Here is a 17,717-nt window from a genome sequence, read left to right as displayed (position 1 = left end):
ACAAGTTTATTACTTCTAGCATGACTTTGCCCCCCAGGCTTTATAGAGGTACAGTTCAGGCCAATATACAATCAGGAAAGTTCCTATTATTAAAGCAGTATAGTTTTTTCACTCTGTTTTTCAGGAAAGCTGTTTCTGTCCCACCCATTTTCTGGAAGTTAAAAGATGCCTCTTTTTCTTCCCAAGTTTCGGTACCTATAATTCACTTTAATTTAAGTCTGTTTGAACTCAGTGGGGAGCTTGGGAAAGAAATGTCTATTTAAATAATCCCTATCAAGAGTTTTTTTAAATTCAAATTATTTAAATAATTATCAACAGATACAGATAATCCCTCTCAGCTGAGAATTTACAAACTCTTACTTGGAACATTAACAAACCCTGTCCATACCACTGAGAGGAAAGCATTCTGTACTCATGTAGTGAGTGGGGAACATGGTGCCCTGGCTGGTTAATAGCAGAATTAGAAATATATGAAAAACATCTCCCTGATGATATCCCAATTTATGAAAATACCCTGGCTTTGAACTAACTTTGATTTTGGTGAAAAGCCCCAAATACCTTCATCTTATCATTGGGAAGTGATTTAATTTTTGTTTTATACTAAAATAAAGTAAACAAGCAATCCAGTTTGGAATGAAATGGTTTGAATGCTCCAGCATGAATTGTAAAAAGGGGTAATTTCATTTAACTGTAAGTCCTATTTGTGTTTCAGAATGGAAGAGAAAAGAGATGGATTCCTGGGTGGCACAAACTGCTAGAAGGTCCCCAGCTGCTGAAGGGGCTCTCCCACCCTGCTAGCGAACCGTGCTGTCTTGGCCTGGCAGTGACAGTCCTGCAGCCCACGCAGCTGGAAACAAACCCTCTGTGTTCTTAATTTTCCAGGAATGGTTTCCAGGTGGATGGGCTTGCTGTCCTCACTGGATGTGTAGGCGCATTGGAAAGCCAGCTAGGGGAAAGTGATGGGAAGGTGTCCTGAGGAGAGAGTAATAACGTCATCTTCTCTTGCTGTAAGGTGCTTCTGAAACTGTATGCTCCGACTAGCACAGACCCACGAACTGTGCCACGACCTTGCAATGGCTGCTAGTCACTCCACACATCTCCTAGCATATGTACAGCTATCATGTTTACATGCACAAACTGGATGGCTGTGTGACTGCTGAGTTGTAAAATGGAACTGTAATTCATCAGAAACTGATTTACATGCACAATTATGTTATTCATGGGCAAAGAAGAGGAACCTGCACCTCTTTTCATGTGCATGACTATGTGGTCATGACTGCGTGCTCCAAAAGTAGCATAATAACTGCAAGATATTTACTGTCACTACCCCTTCAATGCTCTGCAGTGCCAACCTGCTGGTCTTCTGTAAGTGCATCCTTGCTTCTGGGGTTTAGGAAGGTGCTCACTCGGTGCAGGGCGGGGACAGAGGAAGTAAAGCACGAGGAGACTGAGAGAGACTCTGTGGGATGCCAATATGGGGTAGCTTTCTCCAGGAACTTCACATATCCGTGCTGCCACTCCTTGCTTACTCCTGGCCTACAGTGTTAAAAATCTGTTAGGTGAAGCAGATTGGCTAGTCTCTACCAGTAAACATGTAGATGTTTTGTTATGATAGCGGCTTCTTCTCAGGAGTGAGAACAAGGGCTGAGTTGCAGAAAGTGAATAATAGACTGAGAAGGATCAGACAGGAAGATTTTTTGTTGGCATATTTACATCTAGGTGTATGGAAAAGACTTTTTGCTGATGTAAAAATGATAAATATGTTTTCTTGCTAATGTTTTATTACATCTACAAATGTTTCTAGTGTAAATCTGGCCTTGGGCTGTTATCTCTCTGTGTGTGTTTCTCATCTTGTGCTTCTCTGTAGAGTTTCTGCCAGCATTCCCCAGCTGTTAAGTTTTCTGATATAAATCTAAAGAGTCTACAAATGAAATGTCTGCCAGATATCATGAGGACGTTTTCCATGTCTGGATGGATTTCTGTAAGCTCTTTCTCTCACCCATAAGTCACTAACTTTCCCTTTAATATGATACGTGACTGCGTTAGCCTGTTTTTCCCTTACTTCTGTTGTTGCGCAGTAGGTAATCCAGGGAATGGTCTTTAGCCATCGAGGTGTGGGTATGGTGGATCTCAGGGGTAGCAGCAAAGTCATGAATTTGCTAGGAGCATTTTTCTGTAATAGGAGGACTCCCTGCTCCTGCCTCAAGGGGAAAGGTGTGGATGTGACGTCTTGATTCCACTTTCTCTTTTTCGGGTTTTGTGGTGGAAAATTTCCTGGACTTTGGCATAGTTTTTTTGATTGAAACACGAGGAAATGAGATGAGGGTTAAGCCTATAAATTTTAGGATAAGAAAATGCAATGGAGTTTTGTTAATGGAACAGGGTCAGTATACACTGCCAAGAAATTGCTGTGGTTTCTCTTCATGATTTAACAAACAATTTGACTGATGGTACTGTCAAAGAACAAATTTGTGTATTGAAATTTAAATTGCTGTTTAAAACGTGTGTGGCTTGTTGAAGGTATTAAAATAAGGTTAGTAATATAGTACTTTCAGAGATGTCTTCTGTATTTCCAGCTGGATGTTTCTGAGCAGGAATATATCACATCCCATCTAAAAAAGCACCCAAAACCACATAGAAATACAGTCCTTGTATACATTTTTTTAATTAAAGAAATGGTGCACCTCTGCCTGGCTGCAGGTTGAGAGTGTGGGAAGAGCAGGTTATCATGTCTTTGGTTTTGACGTTTAAGTGCCGAACACTGCTTATTTTGTGGCTTGGTTTTCAGTCATTTATAGTTTTGCCAAATTTGAGCTCTTTGAATTGAAATTTCCTATGTTACCTATTTGCTATAGTGAATTTTCTGAAAAACCTTTGAGTAATTTCAGGCCAGTGGTACTTGCAGGGTACCAACAGCTATTTCCTACCTTCAGAAGAGCTTGTGATGAAAGAGAAACAGTTCAGATATATTGGGAAGGGCAAATCCTGCTCTAATTGCAGCAAGCAGGGAAGGCCTGCTGTGCTCACCCGGGACCTGAGACAGGCTCTTGGTGGCTATTGATGGATGCAGAATTAGGCTACAACGCCTAGAAACTTCTAGGAGTCTGTGTGACATTTCTCTGGGTAACAAATGAGTATATTACCGTCAATGAAATGCAAATGAATGAAGCATTTTAGTTAAAAACCTAGAGACAGTATTTACCTGAGGAAATTCACTGTAAGGATAGGGGTGAGTTTTGGTTATGGTTTTTTTTGTGCTGATTCAGACACATTCTGAAGCATGCGCTCCTACCCTAAGTATGAGGAGGGGGTGGCTTACTTCTTTCCAGATCAGTCATAATTTTTGTGAGAATGGTAAAACCAAATCTCCCAGAAATCCCTGTAAAATCCATGAGGAAGCAGATAAAACCATCAACAGGTTTCTCCCTTGCTGAATCCATTAGCAAAAGTTTTGGTGCCTTGAGCAACAAGAGCTCCCCTAGCATCTTCACCAAAGACAAAAGGTCACCCTCTATCAGCTCATTAAACAAGGGGCTGCTGTGGGCTTTGTGCTGCAGCCGGGCAGTGAGGGAAATCTGCCTTTTGAATGGAGGTCTGGTCAGACCAGTCATGTGTTTCTGGCTGCGAATTTGGTCTAGTATCACAGTGCCTGGAGTTTGCTTTCTGTGGGAAATCCTAACATGGGAAAATGAAACAAATTTTGCTTCTTGGGAGGAGCAGTTGAACTCTGGAATGTAATGTGAGGTGAAATTAAGACCAAAAAATTTTGCATCGCTTGAATTTTCTGTTCCAATTTTGATTTCTTACTTTTTGTATTCTATTTTTAGTGGGTTGGACTGAGAAAGTTGCTGACTGCTTGTTCTGGTTGGTGATGGTATATTAATGTCCTGTTGACAAATTTGTATTTTAAGTAGTTCTTGAAAACTGGTATTTGGATTCCCATGGGCATCACCCCTAAATATATTAAGGGTGAGGTCACAGTAACTCCAGGAGGGGACACTGGAAAACTGAAAGGATCCAAGCTATTTTCCATTGGAAATCAAAACAGTTTTAAGAGAAATAACTGAAGGTCATGATGCCAAGCTTAATCTTGATGTAAGTCCAGTCCAAAAGGAGACAGCTGCTGTGGTGCTCGATCTGAACAGCCCATAACATGCATCCATCTTGGGGTGAGTTTGCTTTGAGGTTCAGCCTTTCATTGAACTCTGGGGTACGAAAACTCCTTGCTGCATGGAGGAAGGGAGAGGGCCACTTCTGTAAGGAAAATGAGGTGGGCCAGGTAAACCAGGATTGAACGTGCTCAGAAATTCCTAATATATAGCAGATGGATATGAAACAGTCCCTGTACTAGAAGAATACAATCCCCTCCAAATGCATAATCTGTTTCTTGTGAAAGACATGTGGCCCATATAGAAGTTTTAGGTCAACTGATTCAGTTAAAGATTAGCCTCAATATTCTGAAAGAGAAGACTGTAGTTACTTACGGACTTTAATTCCTTGTAAAGGATTATACTGGGCACCACGCTACTGCTACAGTGTCAAATCTTTTTGTGGGTTTGCTAAATTAACCTTTGTAATAGAAAGGCTTCTTATGTGCTTCCAGTCAAAAGAAGAGATGGCTTTGAGTTGGTAGCAACTTAAAATGCCAGTGATTTGGATCCTGATCTAAAACGCATATTTTTTTCTATTTCTTCTTAAATCATGTTCCTCTACTGTTTTGCAAATGAGTTGCAGAGATGTGTCCCGCTCTGATTTAACATTGTGTGCAGAATACTTAAAATGGAAATCTCCCATCAGAGGGGCAGAAACAAGTGCAGGTAAGGAGGGAGAAGTTACTGCAATTGAAGTTAAACTGATTATAATTAGTGAAATTATGTTTGGAAAAGTGACTTCAATGGATGTAATGTTAAATCTCACAGTCATGTGTAGTGAGAGGAGAGCCTTCAGTTTTAGATAATGGTATGTATGTTGATGCATGTTTTCAGACCATGAGTATGTATTTTAGGTTGTACCTCCCTCAGTATTCATGGCAGTACACATTCTTTATGCTCCCCTATAAGTTTGTGCAATATTTACTGTCCTGATCTTGAAACTCATGATGAGCTGACTATTACGAAACTCTAACAAGAACCCTTTACCCTGGAAATCTGGGTCAGAACAAGCCCATACAATAGAAATTGATGTAATGGAGTTGTCACGTGATGTTCTGTCATGTTGAACTGCCTTGTGGGGCAGACAGGGAGTAGAGACAGACACCAATGAGTATTTTACCCCATGCACTACGTGTGGGACCCGCTGAAAGAAATCCTGTCCCAGTGGAAGTTAATGACAGGCCAACTTGGCCAGCATTTGACCTGTGTGAGAAAGAGTTCTGAACTGCATATAGCTTGTGTGTGTGTGGTGGGTGTGTGCGTAATGCAAATTATCAGTGGTAAAGTAACGTTGGAGTCCCTTACAAATTTAATAGGCTTGGGAGGTACCTGGTTCTCATTACACTTAAGGGATAGTGTGAAGGACTTTGTCTCTATAGATCCCATTTAGTAAATATTGTCATGTTTCAAAGGTCTGCTCTCTTCCTTGTACTTTTCCTTCAAATGGTGATTTGGATGGTGACATTGGTGTGAGGGACAAACTTGTTGACCTTGTTGGAGTGCCAAGGATTTCTCTCTTTGAAATAGCTGTTCCTTTTAATAGAAGATTGTCTTTGCTTTTGTTTTTAGGTCGTGTGCCATAAACAGTCAGTGTGAATACACTGCTGTTTTTGTACTATTATATCTCGTAGCTTCCAAACAAGTTGTTTCTTTCAGGTCCAGGACAAGATTTTAGAGTGAAAAATTACTGGCCTGTTTAAAAAAAAGCACTCGAGAAAACTATGTTTTGATTCACTTGGTCAATTACATTCTCTAGGACATTTGCCATGAAAATGGCAGGATCAGATATTTCTAGAGAGAGTTTTTGTGGCTACTGCATTCCTCTTGGGCTGGGGAATGCTCAGAGAAGAGTATTTGCTGAGGATTTGGGAGACCCCATGGCAGCATGACATTAATGGTTTTGGTGCAAAGTTTGCTCTCTGTGGCATTGAAAGAGTGTGAACTGGGACTAGAGAAAAGAAGAAAATTTAAAGAGAATGCTAAGGGGGGATGAAAGGAAAACAAGAAATTATGGAGTTAGGAATAAAGAGAAATCAGAAGAAGGTAATCCACCATTTATTTTCTAGGAGCTTGCAGGCAACGTGATTTTTTTACAGCATTTCAACATTCCAGCTACAACCTATGCTAATGATAATCACAGGACTGGAATAGTTTACATGTGGAATATAAATGCTGCCTGCATATGCACCAGTATGGCAAAATGGATTGTCAAATCCCAACACTGCATGTAAAGGGATCTTCCACTCTTCTGTTTTGGTTTTAATTTAATGACAGTAACATTTTCAACATATGAGAATTTTTTTGTTTTGACACCTTACTTAACATTTTTTTGTTATAATGACTTCTAACTAAAAGCACTGGTAATTAAAATGAAGTAAGCAAGCAAAAAATAAAAGGGAAAGAGATCCTGAAAACTTTAAAAGCTGCTCAGGGCTCTCTCCACCCTCCCCACCCAGTCCTTATGCCTTAAAATGGGAATCATGCAAGACAAGATGGATGCAACTAAGTCTGAATCTAGAATTCTCATTGGAGTCCAGTTTGCTTACACCCAGAGTAACATGGAGTTTGGGGTTTAAATTAACATTTCTTGACAAAAGTAATTTACTCAGGAACAAGGTGAGATATTTGAAGTTGGTATTGTGGTTATTCTAGAACAGCTTTGCCTGAGGACATTATTATTGTGACATGGTCTTTTGAGGTGGATTAATCTAAATAAGAAAAAAACCTGCATGTTCTTAATCTGGAATAAATATTTCCCATGGAATTATTTTTACAGAGTTATTGTGATCAGTCTCCCTTTTTAGACAAGCCTTTAGAGTTCTTATGATAAGGAGTCCTTATGGTAAGAGAACTAAGCAGGTTTGTCTTCCTGTATGTCTCCTTGTGCTGTGTTTCTTGTCATACCTTTTTTTAGCAGGGAATGAACAAAAGCATAGGGCTTTGCCTTTGAGATCATGGCTATTACTCTCCAATAAGTTGTTTTGGTGAGAGGGCACAATTTCGGCATTGAAGCTGCAATTGGAGGGCAGTCTGCTCCAAGGCTGTGGAGTTACATTAGCTGTGGAGTAGTAGATATTTTAATGGAGGCATCAGCATCCTAGTAAAATACTCTGAGAAGACACTTAGAAAATGGCATCAAGGCTTCTTAGCCCTGTTTGAAAATTTTCCTAGAGTGAATCAAGAGTGTGTGATTCTGTAATCCCACCATATTACTTGTGTAGCAGGAGGAGGCTGCCGCTTCCACTCAGAATTTGGCTTTTGGTAGTTATTGCAATGTGTTGATCTTAGCATCAACCTCTCAGTAGGTACCCACTAATGCCTATTTGTCATCATTGTTTAGTGGAAATGAACTTTCATTGCCCCCAGACATGATTGTGAAGGATTCGGTGAACTTTTCTTTCTTCTTTCAGGTTATAAGACCCTTTTGAAAGGAATTTCAGGGAAGTTCAGCAGTGGAGAACTTGTTGCAATTATGGGTCCTTCAGGAGCTGGGAAGTCAACGCTCATGAACATTCTGGCAGGATACAGGTCAGTAACAATGAAAATACCAGGTAAGATGAGATCACCTAGCCTGATGGCTCCTTGGAGACAACAGCAGAAGAAATCTTACCCCAGTGTTTGTAGAAAACAGGTATTTCACAGATTTTTAATTAGATTCTTATTGCCTATATTTTTTCTGTTTGTCCTGTTCAGGTCACTTAGGATTTATCTGTTAAAAAGTCTGATCCAAAAATAGGAAGCAATTTAAAGTCAAAAGCACACAAAAAAAGTCTCCCTTCTAGCTGTGTAACCAATCTGACTCAGTGTCTTATGTTTGTGATATTTTTTAAATGGCATTTTATAACCACTTGAAAAAAATGACCCTTTTTAGTTGCCACTTTCATAATGTTGATGTCTTGACCAAACTGCAGTGTATGAAGTGACTGTGGTTCATCTTCCCGAATCCCCTGTTGTATGGCCAAATACAAAGAGTCTGTGTGTTGCTGTCTTTAGGGCACAAGGAACAGGATAGAGAAACCTAAAAAAAAATCACTTGAATGGCTTGATGTTTTTTCAGACATTCATATAAGACAGGACACGTTTTGTACTAACTTTGAGTGAAATTTTCAGCAACATTCCATGAAGCCTTTTATGAAAGAGAGCATAATCATGAAATAAATTAATTTTTATCCACTGTATCAGTTTTATTCCATAGTGGATGGTAATTACCTAAGAATTCCACATACTGAGGCCTTTGGCAGCACAACTGAAGGCAAGATTCACCCCTGGTTATTTTGTTGGTTCGTTTCAGAGAGACGGGAATGAAAGGAGAAATCCTCATCAATGGACAGCCTCGTGACCTGCGCTCTTTTCGCAAAGTCTCCTGCTACATCATGCAAGATGACATGCTCCTTCCTCATCTGACTGTCCAAGAAGCTATGATGGTGAGCTTTGTTTCTTGCTCTAATTGGTCGGGAGAAAACATAAAAAATCTCTGTGTATTGTGCACATGTTCTTACTCCTGGTAATTTCACAAGCCGTTATCTCTATTTGATTCCACTTAGTGGAAGTGCTTGGACTTTGATGGTGCCTTGAATTCCATTTCAGGCTTATCCTTCTATGGGTTATCTGAGCTTCTTTAGTTTTATCATTTTCAATTTGTAATCAACATTATGATTTGGAAGAAGATCTAAGGCTCTACTCCGTAGACATCCTAGAGAATGGAACCTGAAATTCTGCACAGAATGAGCCTTTGTAGGGACCATCTTTTTTCTTGGGTAGTGGATGAGTAACCTTGTCTCTCTCTTTCTCCCCATCTTCCATGTTCTGACTGCAAAGTGCTATTTTGACTTGAGCATGGTCTCTCTGCTACTTCTACTCCTACTCTTCTGTGCCTTTTCTTTAATAAAGGCATTGTATAAAATCTCTTCCTGTTCTTCACATGAAAAAACAGGAACAGAATAATCCCAAGACTTTCAGGCAACGTAAATTCTTCTTACCGTTTTTCATAGCATCAAGAAGTTTACTAATTGCCAGCCTGACCCATCAGTCTAGAAGTGCCTCTTACTCAGTTTGAGAAACGAGCCAGTTTTTCTCAGAGGGTGTTACCAAAATCAGGCTAAGGTTGCTCATACTGTATGCCAGCATCAGTTCCCAAATTTTAAGGCCAGAAGAAATCACTGTAGTTTTTATATGGCTAGTTTTCTGCAAAGGCTTTTCTCTGTGAGGAAGTTTTTATTCTCTTTTGTTTACTTGAACATTGTAGTCAGAATCCCATAGGACCACTTTTGTAGAATTGGGCCCAGATGATACTTGCTGTGTAAATTAATCAATCAAGGCTCTGACAAAAATAATTACTTAACGGTTTAATTGCTTCTAATAAGGGTTAATCATAATGTTTTGTGGAGCTGCCTCTTAAGATAGCAAATGACATCTTTCACAAGATTATTTATTTCTGTACTCATTTGTTCACATCCTGGAGAATGGCAGAGTTTGGTTATCCTTATGATACAGATGAAGCACAAATAAACTGTGATTCTAGCATTGCCTGGGAAGTTAGTGGCTATGCAAAAAACATGACTCTCCCATCTTCCTCTCAGGCGCTTTGACTTGTAGAGTGGCCTTCCTATTATGCTTTTTGTCAGATACTTCAGTGATTGCTTAAGTCAGATTATACTCAGTTACCTACTGAACGTGCATATGTGATGCTTGTGATTTGAACGTTATAGTTCAACTTAAACTTTCCTGACTGGGTTGGAAGAAGTTGTTTAAATGGTATGTTGGGATGTTGTGTCTGAGACATGCACTGTAACTGGTTGTTGTGCTTCAGACCAGTTCAAAATCAAATTCCATTGTATTGCATTCCAGGTATCTGCTCATCTGAAACTTCAAGAGAAAGATGAAGGCAGGAGAGAAATGGTATGTATACTGTCCATCAAACTGAGATTTTTGGGGGATGCCAAAGAGGTCCATGAAGTGAGCTCTGTAAAACAGACATTTTTATCTAACACTGAATTGCGTTGGACTTGTAATGATAGAATAAATCATAACCTCAAAGTTGACAGGTATCATTATGAGGCAATGTTTACTACAGTCTCTGTGGAAGTTGCTTTCTGTATGAGACTGAGTAGATAATTGTCAAAGATCTACTGAAATAAGTTCACAGGTTTTGTAGGATTCCTTTTAATGTGCCTTAACACCTTAGATTCTCTTACAGGCATGTCTGAGGGCTCAGGCATCTTGTGTGTGGCAAGATTAATCAGTCATGTCTGGCAATGGTGAGTGTAGGGCTTAATTTTTCCAAGGACTAATGAAAAACTCAGCAGTTCTTGTAACTGCTGCAGAAATTTCTGTGCTTGTGTTTGAAAGGGTTGATCTTTATGGCTATGCTGGTGGGCATATCGTTGCACTGGACAAGTTAATGCAGTTGTAGTTAAGATACAGACTAATGTATTTTGAAGCTGTGTTGGGTGACCGAGGTTTGGACAAGTAGGAAACCAGGCTAAAACATGCATGTATCTTTTCTAAAACACTGGGAATGAGTTGCACGATTTACTCTTGCACATTTGCTGCATTGTTCTGCTTCTGCCTGCGGCTGATGTGACTTTTCTGAGCGGGAGAGAAGTCCTGGTGTGTTTTGCCCATGGAGACCTATAACCCAGCTGGACCTGCACTAGGAAGTGTGCTCCTCTCACCTATCTGATTGCCACGATTCCTCCCTGTCATTTGTTCTGACACAGGGCTGTCCTTTTAAAGAAAATACCTTGGAGGTGTGTGACCAGGCAAAATGGCTTCCGACACATTAGCTTGTGCATGAGGCAGCTTTCTCAACTGAATTTGGTTACCTCACTTATACTTTAAAGGGCTGGAAATGTGCCCTTTCTACACATTTATTCTGCACTTAAAATGTCTGGGCCTGTGTATTCCTAAGGACACTCAGAGCTCAAGTGTCTGTGCTTGGCTAGAGTTACCAGAGCATGCCGAAGTGTAGGAGAGGAACAGTTTGGTGCTGCACAGCATGTTTCAAAACCATATATGCCTAGGGAGGATAATGTCTGGAGCTAAACATAAACAAAAAATCATGGCACTGGTGAAAGCGGAGATGGTTCAGGTTGTTGAGACAGTCGTGAAAAGTGAAACGGTAGCTCAGAAAGTGTTTGGAGGCGTTTTGGCTGGCCTCAAGCTATGTTTCAATCCAGCATAAGACAGCACCAACAGGGAGACAGTATGATCTCTCATACACTGCCTCCTCGAGGAGGAAGCCTCTCTTATGTGGGGGTTACGCTGAGTGCTAATGTGATAACATGGCCCCATGGCTAACATTAAGATTTACCTTCCAAGAAAGCTGGCTGCTCCTTCTGTCTTTGTTAGGGACATGTATGTTACTCTGGACAAGACTTCTAGTGGCTTAGCAATTCAGTTGCCCCACGAATGAAAAGGCAGTTACTATTGGTATAGGAAGCTCCCAATGTTTTTGCTACACTTACTCCTGCAAAATTCAAGTTTTGGGCGTTCCATGATTTTTCAGTGGGGTTTTTTTTCATAGAAAGAAAGCTGAGATTTTCATTTTGGTGCATTTTGCGGTCCCAAAACCATGCACTGATGAGACCCTCTGTGGGCAAATTAGGGAGTCTTGCAGGTGGCTGGAAGAAGCCACCTTGCAGGACTCAGGTGAAACCAAGTTGTGCAGGAGGAAGGAGGAGATGAGGGGACACAGGAGTGGGAGTGGAACATGGACATGAGAAAGTTGTGGCCTGCTGTCTCAGGAACATGAGAGGCTTCCTGCTCTTCCCCAGATGCCAGTTTAATTCATTTTTTTATCTGATGGAGGCCTGAACTTGACTTGTTGGACTTAATTCTCTTACTCCAATAAAAGGCGCCTCTGACAGTAGCCAGCATGTGATTCTTAAGCAGAGGTTTATAAAGGAGAAGGTGAAACTGCTTCTGACCCACCTGGCGAAAAGTATACCCTTTGCCTGAAGAGTGAAAACTATGGCAACTTCAAAGGTAGAGCAGCCATTTTTGTGGCTGTCTTTTGTCTGTATTTATTTCCAAATTAGACCATTTGGCATTTCTTCAATCTCAGAGAATCCTTGAAAATCATAAAGAGCTCCAGAGAGGGAAACTACAGGAATCAACATGTTTGGTAGCTTAAGATTGCTTTGATTCTCTCAAATCCTTTTTTTTTTTAATAAGCCAAACACGAATTTTTTTACTGGAAAATACATTTGCTTAGAAACAGCTGTTAATTTTATTTGTACTTTGAAACTCTTAATTCATTTACACTTTAGTAAGTTAGGCCAGGCAAGTTAATTCACTGGTTCACACTGTCACTGTAATTACAAACAGCTCTTTGAGGAAAAACCTGTACTGTATGCATTTATTCAACACATAGTAGAAGGGCCATCATTTTTGGCTTAGTGGTACTGGCCTGTGCTGGACTAGATCATTTTATTGTTGTAAATTGTAAGATAAATGTTTATCATAGATAAATTTTATGAATTTATACAGTTGTGTTAGCAAGATTACAGATGCTTGTTTAAAACAAAGACAAGTGAAAAATCCTCCAGTGAATCGTAGTTTATGTTTCTAGCTGACCTAGCTTGTGCTGCCCACATCGTGTAACATCCTTCCTAGAGATAAAGGGAAGGACGTTGGGCTCTTCTCTCTGAGAACGAAGGTTAGTGGGTTTTGTTCTTTTTTCACCCCCTCTCACTGAGAGAGGTAGCTCCAGGAAATTAAAGTCAGGACAAGTCAAGGGTCAGGCCCTGGTTGGTCTAACCAATTTTTACCATGTTAGCCACCCTTTCTGGAAAACTCCATCCATCCAAGCAACTATTACTTAAAAAAAATGACAGGCTCCTTTTCCTATACTTCAGTGAAGTATTAAATGTCTGGGCTTTCTTTCTACCTTTTAGGAGGTAGAGTTTTTAATTGCATGAGCAATGTAGCTTGGATTCATTCATTTTTACGTCCATGTTTTTACTGATGCCAAAGAGCTATTTTCCTCGTATAGGGCTGCTAGGCCAGATCTACCATCACTGATTCATAGCTGCTGGCATTGTTCTCCTTTTGCTCCAAAGACCCTGGACAAGCTGTGCCCTTCCTGAGGCTGTGCCTTGAGGACATCCCAAACATCTGAGAGTATGTGTGACAACTGAATTGGCTCTGAGGAGAATGAAAACACTTAAAATCAATGGCTGCACTTTAAAGACTAGACTGTGAAGAACTGTGTCAGGTTGACACTGGCTGGACGCCAGGTGCCCACCAAAGCCATTCTATCACTTCCCCCGCCTCAGCTGATCAGGAGAGAGAAAATATAACAACAGGCTCGTGGGTCAAGATAAGGACAGGAGAGATCACTCACCAATTACCGTCACGGGCAAAACAGACTCAGCTTGGGGAAAATTAGCTCAATTTATTACCAGTCAACCAGAGTAGGGTAATGAGAAATAAAACCAAATCTCAGAACACCTTCCCTCCACTCCTCCCTTCTTCCTGGGCACAACTTCACTCCTGGATTCTCCACCTACCCCCTTCCAGTGGCACAGGGGGATGGGGAGTGGGGGTTACGGTCAGTTCATCACATGTTATTTTCTGCCGCTTCATCTTCCTCAGGGGCAGGACTCATCACACTCTTCCCCTGCTCCGGTGTGGGGTCCCTCCCATGGCAGACAGTCCTCCATGAAGTTCTCCAGTGTGGGTCCTTCCCACGGGCTACAGTTCTTCATGAACTGCTCCAGCGTGGGTCCCTTCCACGGTGTGCAGTCCTTCAGGAGCACACTGCTCCAGCATGGGTCCTCCGCAGGGTCACAAGTCCTGACAGAAAACCTGCTCCACCGTGGGCTCCTCTCTCCACAGGTCCTGCCAGGAGCCTGCTCCAGCACAGGCTTCCCACAGGGTCACAGCCTCCTTCGGGAGCCTACCTGCTCAGGTGTGGGATCCTCCCCGGGCTGCAGGTGGAGATCTGCTCCACTGTGGACCTCCCTGGGCTGCAGGGGGACAGCCTGCCTCACCGCGGCCTTCCCCACGGGCTGCAGGGGAATCTCTGCTCTGGCGCCTGGAGCATCTCCTCCCCCTCCTTCTGCACTGACCTGGGGGTCTGCAGGGCTGTTTCTCTTACATGTTCTCACTCCTCTTTTCTCCGGCTGCCATTTCTGTCTGTCCCAGCAACTTATTTTTTTCCCTCTTAAGTATGTTATTCCAGAGGCTCTACCACCATTGCTGATGAGCTCGGCCTTGGCCAGTGGCAGGTCCGTCTCGGAGCCGGCTGGCATTGGCTCTGTCAGACACAGGGGAAGCTTCCAGCAGCTTCTCACAGAAGCCACTCCTGTAACCTCCCCCTGCTACCAAAACCTTGCCACACAAACCCAATACAAGTACAGATGAGATAAGAGCAGGTCATTGCTCTATAGAAGCCACTAATTTTTGTTAATACAGTTCTCCAATCCCTTGTAAATACAGCCTAGAAGTTCTATTGAAAAAAGCTTCTTGATTTCACTGTGTAAACATGCTGCAAAGCTCTTTTTGATATCAGTGCCATACCCAAGGGGTGCTATAGAAGAACTGATTTCCACTCCATTTTCACAGGAAAGGCTTCCTTATTGAGACAGGTCATGTAGGACAAACAAGTAGAATTTGAGTCAAAATAGTAAATGGTAGACTGTTAAACCCCACTGCATCTAATAAATGCTACATTAGATGGAAAAAGGTTTCAGTGTATGGATGGTGAAACAAAGTCATGAGCTAGTTTACATTCTCCATGAAAATCCGTAAAGAGGCTTTTATTTTGTGCTAACAAATTTAAATGATGCATTGCTTTGTTTCCTCTAGGTAAAGGAAATACTGACAGCCCTCGGTTTGCTGACATGTGCTAATACGAGGACTGGGAGTCTTTCTGGAGGCCAGAGAAAGCGTCTTGCTATTGCTTTGGAGCTGGTGAACAATCCTCCTGTCATGTTTTTTGATGAACCAACCAGGTACTTCAAGGCCATAAATTAAAGATAGACAAATAATGCTTTTTGTAGTAGAACAGTGCTGCAGAAAGGTTACTCGCCCCTAAGTCCTTGGAAAAGGCTCATTTTGTGTTGCCTGTAAATACTGAATAAGACCACAAGAAGTAATTTGATTTGGGTACTTACTGCCTTGGGTCACTACTGTAATCGCTGGACCATGAAACTATAAATAATTTTTAAGGGAGACACAAACTTAAACAGGAAGGAAGAGAGAGAGGAAAATATTTTCAGATTGTAGCATGAGGTGTTTTTTTTTTCAAGCAAAGATAACTTGAATATAAGCATTTTGAAGTGTGACTTTTAATAATATAGCATATTTAAAATCAAATTCTGTGATCAGACTAGGAGGAAGTTGGGAGAGCTATGAATATGTATCTATTCATTAAAGTTGGGAGCATTTAAATCTGCAGTCCTAAAATGTAGAAGTCCCTTAAGGCAGCTTTGAGAATACTCTATTTTTCATTCTCAGGCATGCTTCCAACTTAATTAAAAGACTAATGGAGAAATACAAGCATAAGGTGGGCATATGATAAAATTAAACTGCTGCAGACAAAATTTATAAAAGGATAATAGTGAGAGACCAAAGTAACAATACATGTGCTAGTTTTGAGTGATGCATATGGACCTGTGGATAACAAAGTTCTTTCTTTTTATTCAGTGGCTTGGATAGTGCATCATGTTTTCAGGTTGTTTCTCTGATGAAGGCTTTAGCCCAGGGTGGCAGGTCGATCATCTGCACGATTCACCAGCCCAGTGCTAAACTGTTCGAGTTGTTTGATCAGGTATTATTCTCAAATGCTTTCTCTTTATGTGTGGTTTAGGTGGGTTATACTTTTAGGGCTACACTCTTTAGGTAAAAACATGAATAATTCTAGTCTATGGTTCCAAATCAAATAAAGTAATTAAATAAATAAGAGTAAAATATACTTTTTGATTATGTTTTTTTCTTCTCTGCCCATTTCCATTATTTACAAGTAATGTTTTAAAAGAATCTGGCTGGTATGTTTGTGAAATCATGATTATCACACTTGTGATTTTCACGTCTTCACTCACCACTGCTCCTGGGCACAGGGCTGTCAGTAAAGTAAATTAGGGTAATTTAAGAGCAAGAGAGCTTTAGTGCCAATGTCGGCAATGTTGCCAGTACACATTCTTATCCTAGCTACACAAGTGTAAATTCAGAAGAGTTTATTCATGTGAAATAATAATAATTGAAATGAAGTCAGTTGGAGACCTTTTCTCCAACCTAACAACAGGATGTAGACCATGCCTGTTTAGGTTAGATTTAAATTTACTTCAGTCTTGTTAGGAGATTTAAATTAGACCTGTGAGAGCTAAGAGAAAACCTACTGCACCATAGGTGAACAAGCTTTTGCAGGTTGCCAGTCTAGCAAGGAGGTGTGTGTAAAGTCAATAGTGTAGCTAAAAGTAAGAATAATCAAGCTGTTTCCCGTTGCTGTGCTGTTCCACCTCTCCTTCCATTCCTGCATTCACCAGCCTCGTCTCCCAGCCCAAAATATCCATAATGTGTGGAAACTAGATGGCTCGGCTCTATACTTTCTTGCCTATTTTCAGCATGTGTCTAAGGCTGGAATTAGTCTGTTTCTGTGTTAATGTGCTTTAAGTCCTGGAGGGAATGTTTGCAGAATTCAAACCTTAAGCATTTCATTTTCCATTAGTTGTAATTCCATGCAAAGGTAGTTCCAAGAGGTCACAAATCTTCCCACGGTGTTTGTCCCACGAGAACAAGAAGAGGTCATTAGGTTCATGGATTGCTGTTATACAGATAGCAGGTTCAAATATTTTGATACTATTTCACATTTTTCTTTTTTCTTTTTCTTCTCTTTGCCTTGTTTTCTAGCTCTATGTTTTAAGTCAAGGACAATGCATTTACCGTGGGAAGGTATTAAACCTAGTCCCTTACTTGAGAGATCTGGGTTTGAATTGCCCAACCTACCACAATCCAGCAGATTTTGGTAAGGACAATTTGAATAGTTTATTTAATTTATTTTTCATTTGATTAGGACCTTCAGGGTAATGGGGACCAAGGTGTGCTTTATACTTCTGTGCATATGTACGTATGTGCGCGTGTACATGCATGTACCAAAACTCAAAATTATTCAGATTTTTTCTAAGTAATTTGAATGCCATCTAGTGGTAAAATTTAGTGAATATTTCTCTCTGGTGGAAGTTCAGGTCCAGGAAATGAAAGATAAAATATATTCATTAGTGTTTCATAGTAATTAATCTTAGTGGCTTTTCAAAGTGGCTCCAGTATTCTGGTTTTGTGTCTTGAACAATACCACTGTGGTATTGTACAGCTAATAGCATTGAGGTTTTTTTCATTGTCGTTTCTGAATTCCAAAGAAGCAGTAAGGACCACAAAAATAGACTTTTGTGATTTTTTACTACCAAGACTATTCCATATTCACTGCCTTTCCTCTAAAATGGTTCATTTAACTTCCAGGATGAAGAGAAATCTCTGAAGATTTATAGAAAGATACTTTTAAATTAAGTGTGTATACATACGAATTTGCATGTGGCATTTTAGAGCCTGTTCTAGACAAAACTC

At 40.7% G+C, this 17,717-nt stretch overlaps 1 protein-coding gene across 5 annotated transcripts in view; it reads left to right on the top strand.

The window, feature by feature from the left end:
- Positions 1 to 17,717, top strand: part of ABCG1 (ATP-binding cassette, sub-family G (WHITE), member 1) — a 51,768-nt gene that overhangs the window by 25,111 nt on the left and 8,940 nt on the right. For all 5 annotated transcript variants that reach the window (XM_010580294.1, XM_010580293.1, XM_010580291.1 and 2 more), the window contains exons 2-7: positions 7,562 to 7,679; positions 8,443 to 8,575; positions 9,999 to 10,049; positions 14,964 to 15,109; positions 15,804 to 15,927; positions 17,007 to 17,121. In XM_010580294.1, the coding sequence (XP_010578596.1) occupies positions 7,562 to 7,679; positions 8,443 to 8,575; positions 9,999 to 10,049; positions 14,964 to 15,109; positions 15,804 to 15,927; positions 17,007 to 17,121 (687 nt within the window). The remainder of the gene's footprint in view (positions 1 to 7,561; positions 7,680 to 8,442; positions 8,576 to 9,998; positions 10,050 to 14,963; positions 15,110 to 15,803; positions 15,928 to 17,006; positions 17,122 to 17,717) is intronic.

Source organism: Haliaeetus leucocephalus, unplaced genomic scaffold (genome assembly GCF_000737465.1).
Source record: "Haliaeetus leucocephalus isolate CR32 unplaced genomic scaffold, Haliaeetus_leucocephalus-4.0 Scaffold702, whole genome shotgun sequence".
Classification (NCBI taxonomy): domain Eukaryota; kingdom Metazoa; phylum Chordata; class Aves; order Accipitriformes; family Accipitridae; genus Haliaeetus; species Haliaeetus leucocephalus.
This window is presented reverse-complemented; position numbering and strand designations above follow the sequence as displayed.